Raw genomic sequence first — 15,891 nt, 5'->3', positions numbered from 1 at the left:
GTTTGCTGATGATGTGTGATCGACTCCTGTGTGTTAGACACATAGCAGGGTGTGATGCGCTGGTCAATGATCTGTTTTGTTCCTTGAGTGGAGTATCATTTTTTCCCCATCTTTGAGTTGGCCAATCAATAGCGTTTTGTCATAATTTGGGATTGTAGGTCGTTCCTGTAGGCACGGCAATGTGAATAGGGATGAGTCATGTGGATAAAACTTGAAATCAGAAAATGTAGCAATGGACTATATTAGTAATTTAGTCAGCCAGTCAGACCCTGATTCTCCCAGAATAGGGATGCTAAAGTCTTACCCACAGACTTCAGCTTCCCTATTCACTAATTAACATGTTTGACTGTATGTTTAACTTCCTAGCAGCATGTAGCTCCACATGTTGTGCTATGAGTATGAGGCACTTGAGTACAATGGCCTAGGTGTGCATACATTTCATGGCCAGAGGTGTGCTTGCATCTATCTGTTGGTGGTAAGTAATGGGTTACTGGTAGGAAATTATGTTGACAATGGTCTGCATTTCCACAGATAAGTTTTGATGAGATTGTCCAAGGTTTGGGTGTATCCTAGTTGGACGTCCTCCTTACCTGTGGTGTGCTGGCCAAACCCATGTACAGCTTTTCAATGCTACCTGGGTGTCCTTGTTGTTAGAAATTATTAGTTGCTTGTTCACCCGCCCCCCGGCACAGGCGTAGGGTTGTGAATAGTTTACCTAGGACTGATGATCCAAGTTTAGTACACAGACATGTAAATCTGTAAATCACTTGCCCAAACCTAGGATACCCACTCGTAATTAGCACCTGCATTCTATACTGGCAATTCCATTTACAACTCGCAGATCTTGTGGCCCTAGATTATAATCCAGAACATAGTAATTTGTTGGCCTGTCAGTGGTGGAGGATTTGCAGCATGATTTTTACCTGATAAGTGGCTGAACAATGATGCCAAAGTCATTCCAGTTGTTACCCATCTTTTAGGGTTTTGATGTGCTGTTTGATGATAGGACATTTGTAGGCTGGCTTGGCATGTACTGCCGCAGGGACAATCAGTGATCTGTATGATTATACGGGCTGTTTCAGGTACATTAGATGTATTGTCTGATTTACTTCTTGAGCCATTTCACACAATCAAGTACCTAATGTTTGGTTTTCTATTTGTCTTAACAGCTGCCAATATGACTCCCATCCAGATTCGAGAGTTTCAGCTCAGGGCAATGCGTTACCGCCACATTCTAGATGTGGAGTCTGGGTTCCGCAACATGGCAAGGTGTTATCGCCATGAAAGTGCCTCCGGAGTGTGGAGGGCATTTCCCCAAGGGGGCCCTTCCGTGTCCACCACAGCCACCAGCACCACCACTACCACCCAGGTGGCACCAACATTAGCAGGGACCTTTGCTGGATCATCAACAATGACAGCTCCAGGACCTGTCACAGCACCACCTGCACCTCAGCCTACAGACATGGCACCGACAAGGGCCCATACTTCCTCAACTGGCATCCAGACCATCCCTGCTGCAGTCACATACCCTGCAGCTTTTAACCAGATGCAACGGAACTTGGACCGTGTGTTGCGTAAAATGACCAGACTGCAGCAGGAGGTGGCACAAGTGAATCAGAGGGTGCGTGCCATCAAAAAGACCCTGTGGTGGGCCAACTTGTAGGCTTATACTCAGCCATGATTCCCTCCAGTCCCTCCTCTTTCATGGTTATTTAAATTAGTGGGTTTAGGGGGCTTACTGTTAGGTTAGCATAGGCTGTTAGTTTAGTTAGTAGTAGTGGCTGGGGGTATCATACTTTTTACAACTGTTTTTTATTATGTGTGTGGGTGCGTGGGTGGGGACTATGTTGGGGTTTTGGTGCTTAAAAACAAAATTAAAAATCTTTTTTTTATAAAAAAAATGTCTATTTGTTTAGTATAAGATAGTATGTGTTTGGGGGAGTGTGTGTATGAGCCAGCGGACTTTGATGTAGGGCTGGAGGAAAAAAGGGCACAGTTTACTGGACTTGACGCCCGGCCCAGCCCCTCCACTGGCATGCCGGACAGATGTAGACTAGCACTCAGCCCGATTGGGAAGTGATTGTATAGGAAATAATTGTATGGATGTCAGTAACTGTTGTTTTCTTTTTGTTTATGCGGTTAGTTTATAAAAAGTTTATAGCATCTGCCTATACTTCAACCGCACACTCTGTGATGAGAGTAATAATGCACTGTTGGGTCCTGTCAAGTGACGCACTCACCAAACGCTTCTTGTCGGCTCATTATTCTTTCCGGCGCAGCTGTAAACCATACTGGCATCAGTGGGATATCCTAGACGAGAATGTGCTGTTAGGCCTGCTCTGTAAACGGTTCAAATGGCGAGTTGACAAGTTTGTGCTATTATTGATTACGTTGCATAGTATATTGCACCATTATGTTATCATCTGGCGAAATGACTTTTAGTGTCAGTGAGACCACACTATGCATTATGTTCAAATATCAGTGACTTACGAATGTAATGTAATGTTATGATAAAATGCTAATAAACAGATTCATGAAAAAAAACAAAAAAATAAGATAGTATGGGCCGTATTTATACTCCGTTTGCGCCGAATTTGCGTCGTTTTTTTCGACGCAAATTCGACGCTAAACTAACGCCAACTAACGCCATATTTATACTATGGCGTTAGAGGCGTCTAGCGCCAAAGTTCCCGGAATGTGCGTCATTTTTTAGCGTGAACCCCTTCCTTGCGTTAATGATATGCAAGGGAGGCGTTCCCGTCTAAAAAATGACTCCCAGGCCTTTACGTGGTATTTATACTCCCGGGCAAAAGAGACGCCCGGGAGTGGGCGTGGCTAAAAACGGCGCATTTGCGCCGCTTTTTAACGCCTGGGTCAGGCATGGCGTTAAGGGACAAGTGGGCTCAAAATGAGCCCAGAGTGCCCTCCCCTGACCCCAGGGACCCCCCCTGCCACCCTTGGCCACCCCAGGAGGACACCCAAGGCTGGAGGGACCCACCCCAGGGACATTCAGGTAAGTTCAGGTAAGTATTTTTTTTTTTTTTTTTAATAATTTTTTTTGGCATAGGGGGGCCTGATTTGTGCCCCCCTACATGCCACTATGCCCAATGACCATGCCCAGGGGACAGAAGTCCCCTGGGCATGGCCATTGGGCAAGGGGGCATGACTCCTATCTTTACAATGATAGGAGTCATGTTGATGGGGGATGGGCGTCGTTAAAAAATGGCGCAAGTCGGGTTAAGACGATTTTTTTGCCTCAACCTGACTTGCCCCATTTTAAGACGCCCTAACGTCATTTTTGCCCAACGCCGGCGCTGCCTGGTGTACGTGGTTTTTTTCCACGCACACCAGGCAGTGCCGGTCTGCTTGCGCCGGCTAACGCCATTCCATAAATACGGCGCCCGCATGGCGCTTCAGAATGGCGTTAGACGGCGCAAATTTTTTTGACGCTAAACTGCGTTAGCGCAGTTTAGCGTCAAAAAGTATAAATATGGGCCCATGTGTTTAGGTTAGTATATGTGGTCCTCCATGTGTCCCGTCTTATAAGGGGGTGAGGGGTTGATGTTTAGATCATTTAGTTAAATGTGATAAGTAAGTTTAGCTTAGGTTAGTTAGGGACATTTGTGGGTAATGTGTCGTTAGAGTAGTTTTGGTTAGGTAAGGTGTTTCCCCTGGTTTTAGATTCTGTTTTTACTGTTTAATAAATATCTAGGTAACCTTTTACAGTATGTGTCAAATGCATGTAGATCAGGGCCTTGCCATGAGTGAACAGTGTCTCTTTTGTATTAGCTTTTGTGTCCCATGCTGCAACCATATCCCAACTGAGCTGTTACATTGCCAGCTACACCACAGCTACTTAGCTAAGATTCGGCCATCCATTGCACCCACCACTCAAGGTTACTAAGGATCCCAAAGTGTGTTTATTTTGTGATGTATGTTTTCAATGTCACATACTTTGATAACAGATTTGGTATTGGGGACACTGTGTTACGTCTGCCTGCAGACTGATGTCCAAGCGAATCCTTATAAGGTGAGTGGTAGTATGCTCTCGTGTAGTATGGTATACATAACTCACACCTATCATTTGTTACAATGTTTAGCCCGGTGGCTTATTCCTATGGAAACTCATACACATCCATTCATGCTGTATGTTGTGTGTTAGCTAAAAATTGGGGCAAATGTCACATACGTAAGTTTTGACTTTCAGTAAAAATTGAAGGCACTATTTTCTGGTTTAGACATCCGTTGAGGAAGCGTTTTTCTGTCCAACACAGAATTATGGTGTATAGTTTATATTTTCCTAGAAAATAACCATCAGGGAGGGCAGATGATGGTACAATCAAGACCACTGGGCATAGTTATCAGTCAAGATTTGTTCAGGTCAGGTGTATTGACAATCAATAATCATTGACCTGAGGTAAACATCACTGATGGCCATCACGGTTGATGTGTCACATTACACAGAGACAAAGTTGTTGTGTAAGTGCTATTTATTTTAAAGTGCTATAGTGTTATTTGTACATTGTCCATGATTGTGAGTCCATTAGTGTGACATCTTCCATTGTGATCCTACACAAGTGCAAAAGGACATGTCATTGGACATGCTGGGGTGAAGTGTCAGACAGTGCAGAGGGGCAGGATTTGCCAATGAGGTAGTGAGAGACAATCACAGGGCAGGGTGACAAGATAAACAGTGGGTTGAAGAACAGTGCTTGAGTACAGTTGTTGCAAGACTGGCATGTTACACAGCACAGGACCTTGGTAATAGGTGGCCATGTGGCAGGGACTAGTGCTACCGGGTACTCTTACGGGTGAAGGTGATCTGCTCCACGTCTTCATCTTCTGATGTGTGTGTTGTCTCCTCTGCCCTTGGTGGTGGTGGTTGTGAAGGAGCAACACACACCTCAGTGGTTGAAGATGTGGAGTCAGACATCCCGGTAGCTGCTGACTGTGGGGCTCTTAAGGGCAGCACTACAGCACGGAGGAGCTGCTGGTTCTTAAGGATAACAGACACATCACAGTGGTAGGCAGCCAGGTCGGCCCTGAGGGGTTCAATATTGCATTCATGCACGCGTTGACAGTATTGTTGTTGTAGGTGTTGGGTCAACTCTATTACAGATTTGCTGATTTCCTTCAACCTTTTTTCAAGTTCCTGCAAGATTGTTGTTCGCCCTTGCATAGCTGCTGCCTGTTCTTCAGTTGACATCATGCACGAACGCACCCCCTCTAGGCTGGCTGCCATATTTTGCATCCCCACCCGCACCTCCTTGGCCGGCTCCCGCTGTACTCCAACTACAGTTCTCTCAAAGCTGGTGCCAGTGACGTCAGAGTCCTCAGCTGTGTTGGAGCTGGCAGGTCGTACAATTGGGGTGGTGGGTGGGTCCACTGTGATGGCTGCTAGTTCTGTGCTCCTCTTTGTGACTGAAGGTGGGGTCTGGAGGGTTCCAAGGACCTCTTGGAGGGTCTACTGGCTGATATCTGTCAGCTTGTCATCCATGGCATCAGGGTAGTCCTGGACAGGCAAATCCGCAGGAGAGCCATCGTCCTCTGCAATGAGATATGGTACAATTAGTGTGTCTGTGTTCGTGGGATTTGTAATGTGACATGCCTGCCTTACGAATATTTTCACATTGTGATCTTGGTTCCTGTTCATTGTTATTGTCTTTCCTAATAGCATTCTCCCAGGCCTATGCCCCACCTGCATGTCACATGTATTGTGGTCAGTTTGTGGCCATGTCAGCATCACATCCTCTAGGTGTTGGTTCAGACCAAATTGTGAATTGCCACCTTCTTGTCCTACTCAACCCTCCGTCCACTTCCATTCTCATGGTGAGGCTCTTCACTGGCTGTGGGTGTTCTGATGGCACTAGCACCACACTTAACAGTCTGGAAATGCCCCAGTCTCTGATCTTTCATATGTTGTTGATATCTAGCATATACTATGTACAGCATTATTATGGCACAATATGGATGTCAGCATTGGTAATGTGTACTGCTGATGTTGGGAAATGTGTGCTACATTGGATTGCACTGATAGTCCTAGCAGTGTTCCATTTCCTCCTCTGACTGTGCAGGTGTATTTCTGTAACCAGTTACATGAGTCCTCCCCCTCAATGCTGTTGTCTGAGCAGTATGACATTTGGGATGCTGCATGGTGTCATTGGAGCTATTGTGACCCAGGCACAGGGTGGACCCTGACATATGCAGCATGGGTATGGCATTGTTGCTGTGTACCTCCTAATGTTTATGACAATGGCTGATGTTTGTAGCAACTTTGGACAGTCACATTTGACAGGATTGGAACATTTGTTTTGATTACAGGGGATTGTTAACGTTGTCATCCTGAACCCTCTAATTTGGGTGTTTTTGATCCATGGGGACGTTACTGCCATTAGCTACTTGACCTGCACAGACAACAGAGGTGGTAGTGGCAACTGTTGTCAATGTTACATTCCACTTGCAGATATGGCCAGAGGTTGTTAATTGGGCCCTAGTTAATGTAGGGAGAACACTGGCTGATGTGAGACGGGCTGCCAGTTTTACGTTGTACCCTGCCCTCCTGGCCTGGCTTTACCTTTGCAACATCCTTAGCATGGCAGCATACCCCCATGCAAAGGTTGTTGGGGTTGTCCACTATTGTGCCCCAGGTTTCCCCTGAATGGGCCATGCCTCCGTGCCATGCCCCTTTACCCATTCCACTCCCTGAATATCATGACTTCCATGCATTGTGTAGTAGGTATGTCCACCCCCGCTTACAGTTAACATTTGTGCATTTAAATTCCGCATGCGACTTACGGTGCATCTGTGTTGTCTCCTGCTAGTCTGCGCTGTCCTGTCCTTGAATCCCTGTGACGATCTCCTCAGGGATGACGCCTGCCACCATCTCCTCCATGTGGTCCAGGGCCACTTGCGGTGCTGGACGCCCACCTCCAGTTTGCAGTGCTGCCTTCCTGTTCCTGGCCATCTTTTCCTTGGTCCTGCGCTTGCAGTCATGCCAGCGTTTCTTGCACTTGATGACTGTTCTCCGTACTTCTGCCACACTGTTGATCTTGCCAACAATTTGTTGCCATATTGCCTCTCCCCTACTAATTGGCAACTTTGAGGTGACAAACAGTTGGTGCTGGTGTTCGGTCACCTCTTTAACCAGAATTTCCTGCTTCTCTGCACTGAAGCAACACTTTCTTTTCTTCTTCTCCCTATCCTGGGCCTTGTGTGGGTCCTCCTGGCTGGTTCCTGGTCTGTTGTCATCTTCCTGGGGTCTGTGCAAGCCTCTGGGATCCATTTTGGCTCTCCTTAGCAAATTTTGCAGTGTTTGTGCTGCTTTTTGACGCAATTGCGTCAAAAAATAGTCTGTATCCGGTTTGCAACGTCGTAAACCGGCTCACAGTCATTTTTGCCGTGTGAACGTTGTTTTCCTTTACGACGTGACGCATTGGTTTGAGTAAAAAAAAATGACTCACACCTGTGGTTTGCGCCGACGTGTGTCAAAGTATACATTTGAGGCCCGCACGGCGCAAAGAAATGACGTTAGCCAGCAGCAATATTTTTGATGCAAAACTGCGTCACGCAGTTTTACGCAAAAAGTACAAATATGGCCCCAAGTTTCACTGCTTTGCCTTTTTTGTTTGGATGTGTATAGACATTGCACAGTAACAGGCAGGGCTTATGGTCTACGTGTGAGGTAGGTACAGCGGTATATTTAACACATTGGGCCCATGAAAGGGCCAAATCAATCAGAGTATGTTGCCAAAAGAGATGTGAACCAAAGCATGTTGATATTCCACCTGCTGCTCTACCTGCCTTGGTTAGTTTCTGTGCAGCTAGGTGGTATTTCTTAAAGCCTTTGATGGAAGTCAGCTGCTCCGACCATGTTCTCAGCAACAGCACTATGTCTTATTTTGACAGATGGTTGATGAAATCTTCCTCTTCCACCTTGTTGCTTTGGCCGTTTATGTTCCAAGAGCACAGGGTTAATAAGCTGGGGTTGTAGCTGCTTGAGATTCACACCGCCATCTTGTCCCCTCCCGAGGGACGTGGTTCGCTTGCAAAACATACTTGCCTCATGTAACTGAGTGCACCTGGAGCTGTTGTTTGCTGAATCGTAAAATTCAGGGGAGTATTAGGAGACGGTTCGAAAGCACCAATTGCTCCCCTTAGCATCCCGGTTCTCTGGTTGTCACTCCTTGTGAATGGACTCTGTTTTGGATGAAGGGGAGTAGGATACGGCTCTGATACAGTCCTTGTCAGTTCGATGCCCCATCTTTAAAAAACTGTCCCTATTTTGCCATACTAGTGTGGCAGTCCTACTATCAGAGCAGGTGACCACCGTTGTTTCTCTTCCTGGTCATGCTGAATTAGCCTTGAATTGGATACGCTCAATGTGATCTGATTGAAGGTGGTTGAGACTGGCATTGGCCAGGGTCAGCTTTAAGGTGGCAGCCCCATTTAAGATCTTGTGCCCTGTTCTGGATTTATAGAGGGGAATCATCTTGGTCCTCAGTGTTTCTGCCTCCAAACTGCCTCTGTACCATTGATGGTCCTCCTGGTGACTGTAAGCAGGATTCCATAAGGGGTTACCTGGGCGATAAGATAGCTTTTCCATACCGTTGTTCACTGACAAGTCACGGGGATGTTCGGAGATGGCTGTCTGGGTTGAGTAGCTTGCCAAAACTGCGTGGCAGAGGGAATTTGTGTGCTGCTGGACTTGGCTGAGGTTAGAAAGCTGATCTTTGGCCAAAGCGGAAGGCTGAGCTTTGTCTTGGACCTGAGTGAAAGTCTGTGGAAACTGAAATTGGCGGTTCCGCGCCATTGTTTACTAACAGGTCACAAGTGTATTCAGGAGTGACTATTTCGGTTGAATAGACTACCAAGGCTGTGTAGCGTGGGGAAATAAACTGATGTTGAATTTGTCTGAGGTTACAAGACTGAACATTAGGTGGACTGGGGGCTGGGTTGTTACTTGAACCTGAACAAAGGGGGTCTGCCTGGGGTTAAGGCCCATTTTTCGGTTGCCCTGGTCCTTTGGGCTGTCACGTGGAGGCACCTTACTATGGTCCTCTAGATTTAAGTCCTTGGGTGCCAGTGGAACTGTGTCTACTGGCCAGTCTGTACTGTCTGGAGTTGCGTGAGCCATATCTGACCTTTCCATTTGGAAGGGCTGTGGTGATGTGAGATCTTTAGATTGTAAGAGGGTGCGTGGTTCTTTTTGTTGGAAGAGCAGGTAGAGTAGCCGTAATTTCAGTGGGTCATTGTGCTCCTTTGAAGATTGTGAGCGTCCTAGGGACAATAGTATAGGAGTTATTTCTTTATTCTGCTTTTTGTTCCTGGCCTTCCTGAGGTGTTTGCTCTCTCGCTTGGTCATAGGTGGATTTGCTTTTTTGGTGGTTCCATCCTGGGACCTCAAATGGGAACTCTATGAACATCTATAGACCAGAGATTCTAATAGAATCTCTGTGTTTCCTTGTTTAGGGGACCCCTCATCGTCTTTTCCTACATTCAGCACAACACCATGGCAGGAGTCAAGAGTTGATTTCTAATCAGAAATGTCCTGCAACCTCCCATGCTGACTTGCTCCATAGTTTGCCTGCTTAAGATTCTCACTGTCAGATTTTGTGACAGGTTCTGGTGCAACAGAGGATTTTCAGAGCTTGACAGCAGCCAAGATTTCAACCAGAATGGATGGTCACGTTTTTAGATGATCCAAAAAAGAGGAACATTGGCAAGAATGGTATACTGTGTTAGGGTCTTTCTGCACCCGTTTGATAAGGTTGTTAAGATCTTGCAACTTTTGATCAATGCCAACAACATGATTGGCCAGGGAGCTGAGGATGTCGACTTGTAGGTCAAGTTTTTCTGAGTCATAGGAAAGGGCCAAGGAGATCACCTCCATTGAATTTAACAAAGGGGCCCATAGAGGCAGCGGCATCAATGCATTGTGCCCCATGTCATTTGAGGCCCCCTGGTCGTTGGGCATCATCCTAACTACTTCGAGGGGGCCCACTGAAGTGATGAAATCTGTGCTGAGGTCCCCTCCTTGCGGCCGAGTTCAAGGATAGAAGCCTCATTGCTATGGTCCTTATTGGTGAATGAGTCTGTGATAAGCTCTGAGCTACCTTTAAAATGTACACTCCCTGGAAAACAGAAATTCGATTGTGCAGGTTCATTTGGCCGTAGGATCTATATTGGAGAAAGCAGGACATTATAATCGTGTTTGGGGCCTGAAATTCTAGTCACGTGCTGCTGCATAATGGGGCCTTCTTGTCTATCCTCGAATGGGCGCTGTAAGAACTCTTGCGATAAGGCAGAAGAATCCAGAGATTATCTTATGGAGGAATTCACTTGGCGTGGTCCACACGGGAAATTAAGAGATCTCTGTGGAGAGACATGCTGGAGGATGATATTATTTCCCTCAATGGTGCTAGAGGGTGACCCCATCAAGCTCAGGTCTTTGTCAGATATGTGCACATAAGCTAGGATTTCTATTTGCTTTGGCCTATTTAGGATTAAAGGTGCCCTTTCTGGCGATGTAGGGCAGATCTCAGCCAACATGCTGACTGATGAGCGGCCATGAGCAGGGGCAGGAGTTCCTGTCAGTAATCTTCTTCTTCCTCTGTTTTTGGACACTGGACTAGAAGTGGCTGATGTTCACTTGTTAGGGCCATCAATAAGTGTGGGAATGGCCTTTACCTTTGGCTCACGTTTTTAAGCAGGTTTCAATTGTCAGAAAGTAGCCTGTTTCTATCATGGTTACCCCCATTTTTGGCCTTTTTGTCAGTGTTTGTCAGTGTTTTTTTACTGTGTCACTGGGATCCTGCTAGTCAGGACCCCAGTGCTCATAGGTTGTGGTCTACTTGTCTGTCTGTTTCACTGTGTTTGTCAGTATGCTTCACTGTGTCATTGGAGTCCTTCTAACCAGAACTCCAGTGCTTATGCCCTCTCTGATTCCAAATGTGTACTTACATACTGGCAACCCAGTATTCCACTCCACATTGGCATACTGGACCCCCTTATAAGTCCCTAGTATATGGTACCCATGTACCCATATCTAGGGCATTAGGGTTCCAGGAGAACCTTATGGGCTGCAGCATTTCTTTTGCCACCCAAAAGGAGCTCACACAAACACTTCTTCAGGACTGCCATTGCAGCCTGAGTGAAATAGGGTAAGCACTATTTCACGGCCATTTTCACTACACAAGGCCACTTATAGGTCACCTATATATCTAACCTGCAGACCCTGGAGGTTAGGTGTATAGTACCTGTGTGTGAGGCACCCCTCCCCTAGCAGATGTGCTCCCACATCGTCCAGGCCCATTTTCCTGACTTTGTGAGTGTGAGGACGCCATTATAAGTGTGCACTACCTATAGGTCAATACATATCTGTAGCTTCACAATGATAACTCTGAATATGGCCATGTGAGGTGCCTAGGAACTGGAAATTGTACCCCCAATCTTGGAAGGCCAATTCCATGCAACCTGGGGGCTCCACCATGGCCCCCCGGTACTGCCAAACCAGCTCTCTGAGGTTTCCACTGCAGGCCCAGCTGATGCCACCTCACAGACAAGCTTCCACCCTCCTGGGGCTTAGGCAGCCCAATCCCAGGAACGCAGAAAAAAGCATTTCATTTGGGACAGGGATGTTACACCCTCTCCCTTTGGAAATAGGTGTTACAGGCATGGGGGGTATCTTTCCAGAGCCTCTGGAAATGCTTTGAAGGGCACAGATGGTGCCCTCCTTGCCTAAACCAGTCTACACCGGTTCAGGGACCCTCAGTCTGGCACAAAACTGGACAAAGGAAAGGCGAGTGACCACTTCCCTGTCCATCACCACCCCAGGGGTGGTGCCCAGAGCTCCTCCAGAGTGTCCCTGGGTTCTGCCATCTTGTTTTCAGGATGGTCTGGGAACTCTGGGAGCATCTGAGTGGCCAGTGCCAGCAGGTGATGTCAGAGACCCCTCCTGATAGGTGCTTGCCTGGTTAGGTGACCATTCCCCCTTTCAGAGCTATTTAGGGTCTCCCCTCTGGGTGTTTCCTCAGATTTGGAATGCACGTCTCTATCAGGAATCCTCTGCAACCTCTGCTTCACCTTCTACTGTCAGAACAACCGCAGACCTTCTCCAGGAACTCTACAGCTGCAACAAAGTATCCAAGAAGGCTACTGCAACTCTGTAACTTCTGCTCCTGCCAGCAACTGCAACAGTTTCCAGGTCATGCACGCTCCAAGGACTGCCTGTCTTCATCCTGCACCAGAAGGACAGAAGGAATCTCCAGTGGAGTGAAGGAGTCCCTTCCCAGTTTCAGCGGGCACCTCTCTGTGGCGATGACCGGTACTCTGGGTCCCCTCTCCTGACGATGAGCATGGATCCTGGAACACAGGTCATGGACCAACGTGACCCTGGCAGTCCAAAGGTCCAACTGTCCAAATTTGGTGGAGGTAAGAGCTTGCCTCCCCATGCCAGACAGTACCCCTGTGCTTCACATGTCTTGCAGCTACTAGGGCTTTTGTGTGCTTCTCCAGCACAGCATAGCCCAGGTCCCCAGCACTCTATCCTGCGATGCTCAGCTCCCTGAGTTGTTCTCCGGCGGCTTGGTACCCCTTTGTGTAGTGCTGCGATTACATACATTTGCAACTCCATTGTCCCCATGTCCTGGGACTCCTGTGGGTGCTGTCTCGTCTTCTGAGGGCTCTTTGAAGTGCTGTGAGCCCCCTCTGTCTCCTTAATCTGAGCTGAGACCCCCAGGTCCCTCCTGGGCCGAGGTAGCACCTTTTCCCGCTCTTGCGTGAGCCAAGGCTTGTTGGCGGAAACCAATAACAAACCCATTGTTGGTGTCTTGCTTGGTTTTTGCATAATTCTTTATCAAGACTTCTAGTGTGTCCTGATGAAACTTGCTATATGTTACTCCTTATTTCCTGGGCTCTGGGGTGAGGTACTTTACTTACCTTTGGTGTTTTCTTACACTCCCAGCACCCCCCTCCACACTACTCTTGCCTAGGTGGGAAACCGACATTTGCATTCCACTATTTTAGTATATGGTTTGTGTTCCCCTTAGACCCTTTGTAACCTATGGTGATTTTCACTATTTGTACTATTTTATGACTGTTAACTTACCTGATTTGGTTACTAGTGTATATATTATGTATAATACTTACCTCCTAAGGGAGTATAGCCTCTAAGATATTTTTGGCCTTGTGTCACTAAAATAAAGTACCTTTATTTTTGGTAACACTGAGTATTGTCTTTCTGGTGTGTAAGTATTGTGTGACTACAGTGGTATTGCAAGAGCTTTGCATGTCTTCTAGTTCAGCCTTGGCTGCTCCGCCTACAGCTACCTCTAGACGGCCTGGCTTCTAAACACTGATTACATTTCACTAATAAGGGAAAACTGGACCTGGTATAAGCTACATCGATGCACTGCGCACCTTGCCAGACTTCATTGCGCAGAATAAAAGACGATGGACGAAGGCAGCAGGAAGTTGGTTTGATCTGGCGCTCAAGGCTTGTTGTTGTGCTAATGAAGGACTGAGGGAGTGATGCAACTTTACTCACTGACCAAGCAGAGTAGTGGCAAGTGGACTGTGAGCGTTAGATAATCGAGGTTCTCCAACCACTCCGGTTTACTGGAAGGAAAAGGAATGCATGTCCTTACTTAATATGCATGTTTAGCGTGTTCATTTAAAAAAATGGACAAAAACAAAAATGGTATCATGCTATAGTTTCCAAACTTTTGACTCCACCAATAAGCAGCAATCAGATACAGTAAAGCATGACTTGATGTTGTTTGCACTTTCTTTTTTCATCTGCTCCACAGATTACTTGTGTGAACTCGGGAATGCAGAAGCAATCGAGAGAAAAAAGGGCTACACAACGCAGAGGAAGAGGATACCACAAACATTCTGGCGTACGGAGGAATTCACTGAACAAATTGGCGATAAATGTTACTGAAGACACTGTCCAACCTGCATGTTTCTCTTGTGTTATATGCAGTCTTACCAACTCCTGTGCAACATAATGCTGTTCGGACGCAGTTTTCACTTTTGTCGTAGTTGCCTTTTTAGGGAGAATTTTTCCATGCACAATCCTGGCTTTAATGTTCTTACAGTTTGTCAAACTTTTGAGTTTTCATGAATCATACAATAAACTCTTACTTATTAGCATAGTAGCGCCAATGGAAGTATGCAGAAATGGAGGACCAAATTATGTAGCAGGGTTTTCTTAATGATGTAGCATCATAAGGTAAATTGTTAATTGCGGCAATATTATTTCACAGTCGTGTTCCTCTAACACCAGTTAAAGCTGTCTGCGTGAGCTTTGTACCTCCTTAGTACCAGGGTAACACCTGAACACTCAAGTAGCAATGAAATGGTGACCAGGTAGCCTTTGCTAGGGAACTCGCCCTGTACTGCACTATCACTGCCACTTTTCTGGTATATTTTGATCCTTTTCAGCTACAACCAAATATTGTTTGTTCTAACCTTCAAATTTTGCTGCAGATGGTGGATCTATGGAAAGAGCAATAAATTCATAATTATGTGTAAACACCACAGCTACATAATCGCATAATTGTAGTCAGCCTGCCTGTCATGCCATGGGAATTGTAAAATTATAACAAAATGACTAATGTTAGTGGACGCCCTGCTCATATAACTGGTGTTTCTATTAACAATCTAAATACTACTTATTTCAAGATAGCATATTAAGCGTATCACCCTTAATTTTATTACATCAAATCTTGCACACAACTGACTGTGTAGCTTTAAAAGTGGATATATCAATTCCGGAATTTTAGTCCTCTCCCCACTGTTTTGTGTATTCCCTTCTAGGTAAATTAACATAACAAGAAAAGACTTGGAACGGACTACTTTCCCAAACAGTCACTTGCTACTGGATCGATTCTTACCCTGTGGTCCGGAAATCCCCGAGGGTCCACAACAAACACTTAGGGGTCCGCGACTGGTTTGATACATTAATATTAGTAGCTTAGTAATGTATATGTACATATTTAAAAAAAAGGCAAATTTAAATTTTAAATTGTTCTGAAAGCGGCGTGTCTGAATTTGAAAATGGAGGCTAAAAATTAAGTTGGTATCTTTCGCTTGAGTGGTGTGAGCAGTGCATTTATAGTAATCAAGCAAACAAAATCTAGTACTGACGGTTAGTGGCCTCAATTGAAGCACCTGTATACGCTGACAAAAAGACAGCATATATTAGAAGCAAAATAGACGAAGTGATGATCCTACAGTGTAGCATCCTACGTCGTCTTGCACAGCGGTCATAACATAGACATAGAAATACATTTTAAAAACATGATCCACTCTTCACATAAAAATGTTATTTTGAATTATGTATATTTTCATGCTTGTGCATTGTTGTGAAGATATTGCTTAGGCTGGGTCCGGAATACAGTAGTGATTAAGTGGGGGTCCACAGAAGTCAAGAGGTTAAGAACCACTGGTTGATTGTATTATCATAAAAAACAACGGCAACCGATATAAACAAAAACAAAATTACAAATACAACTATGAAAATAGCTCAATAAATGCATGTTTCGTTGCATTTCTTCAGTTCTGGAATTACCGCTTTCCTGAGAAGCTGTCCAAATGAGAGAAGTGACAAGGGTTTACGAAATGACAGAGCCAGGGAGGAAGGAGAGTTGAACCAAAAGTATTTTTAGGCAGAGAAGCAAAAAGGACGAGAAGGGACCTAAAAGTGTGTGAGGGTGGAGAGATAGTGTTATGCCCTCTATAGTGTGGTGCTGAGTTATTGTCTTCTGTTCCTACAGCATGCATGACTTTGTTTATAAATGTCAAGTGTGTATGTTTCATGAGTGCACAACATATTGGTTTGTGTGTACGTCATTAATGGATTTACACTATTGCAAGTGTGCACAGATGTTG

The 15,891-nt window shown here is 45.7% G+C and overlaps 1 protein-coding gene across 2 annotated transcripts in view; it reads left to right on the top strand.

The window, feature by feature from the left end:
* The window catches only part of LOC138261688 (uncharacterized), a 165,359-nt gene extending 150,824 nt beyond the window's left edge, over positions 1-14,535 (top strand). For both annotated transcript variants that reach the window (XM_069210946.1, XM_069210945.1), the window contains one exon: positions 13,806-14,535. In XM_069210946.1, the coding sequence (XP_069067047.1) occupies positions 13,806-14,006 (201 nt within the window). In that variant the 3' untranslated portion in view covers positions 14,007-14,535. The remainder of the gene's footprint in view (positions 1-13,805) is intronic.
* Positions 14,536-15,891: the final 1,356 nt, after the last annotated feature.

The sequence above is a fragment of the Pleurodeles waltl genome, chromosome 10 (genome assembly GCF_031143425.1).
Source record: "Pleurodeles waltl isolate 20211129_DDA chromosome 10, aPleWal1.hap1.20221129, whole genome shotgun sequence".
NCBI lineage: Eukaryota > Metazoa > Chordata > Amphibia > Caudata > Salamandridae > Pleurodeles > Pleurodeles waltl.
The sequence above is the reverse complement of the archived record's forward strand: the minus strand, read 5'-3'. Positions and strand labels throughout refer to the sequence as shown.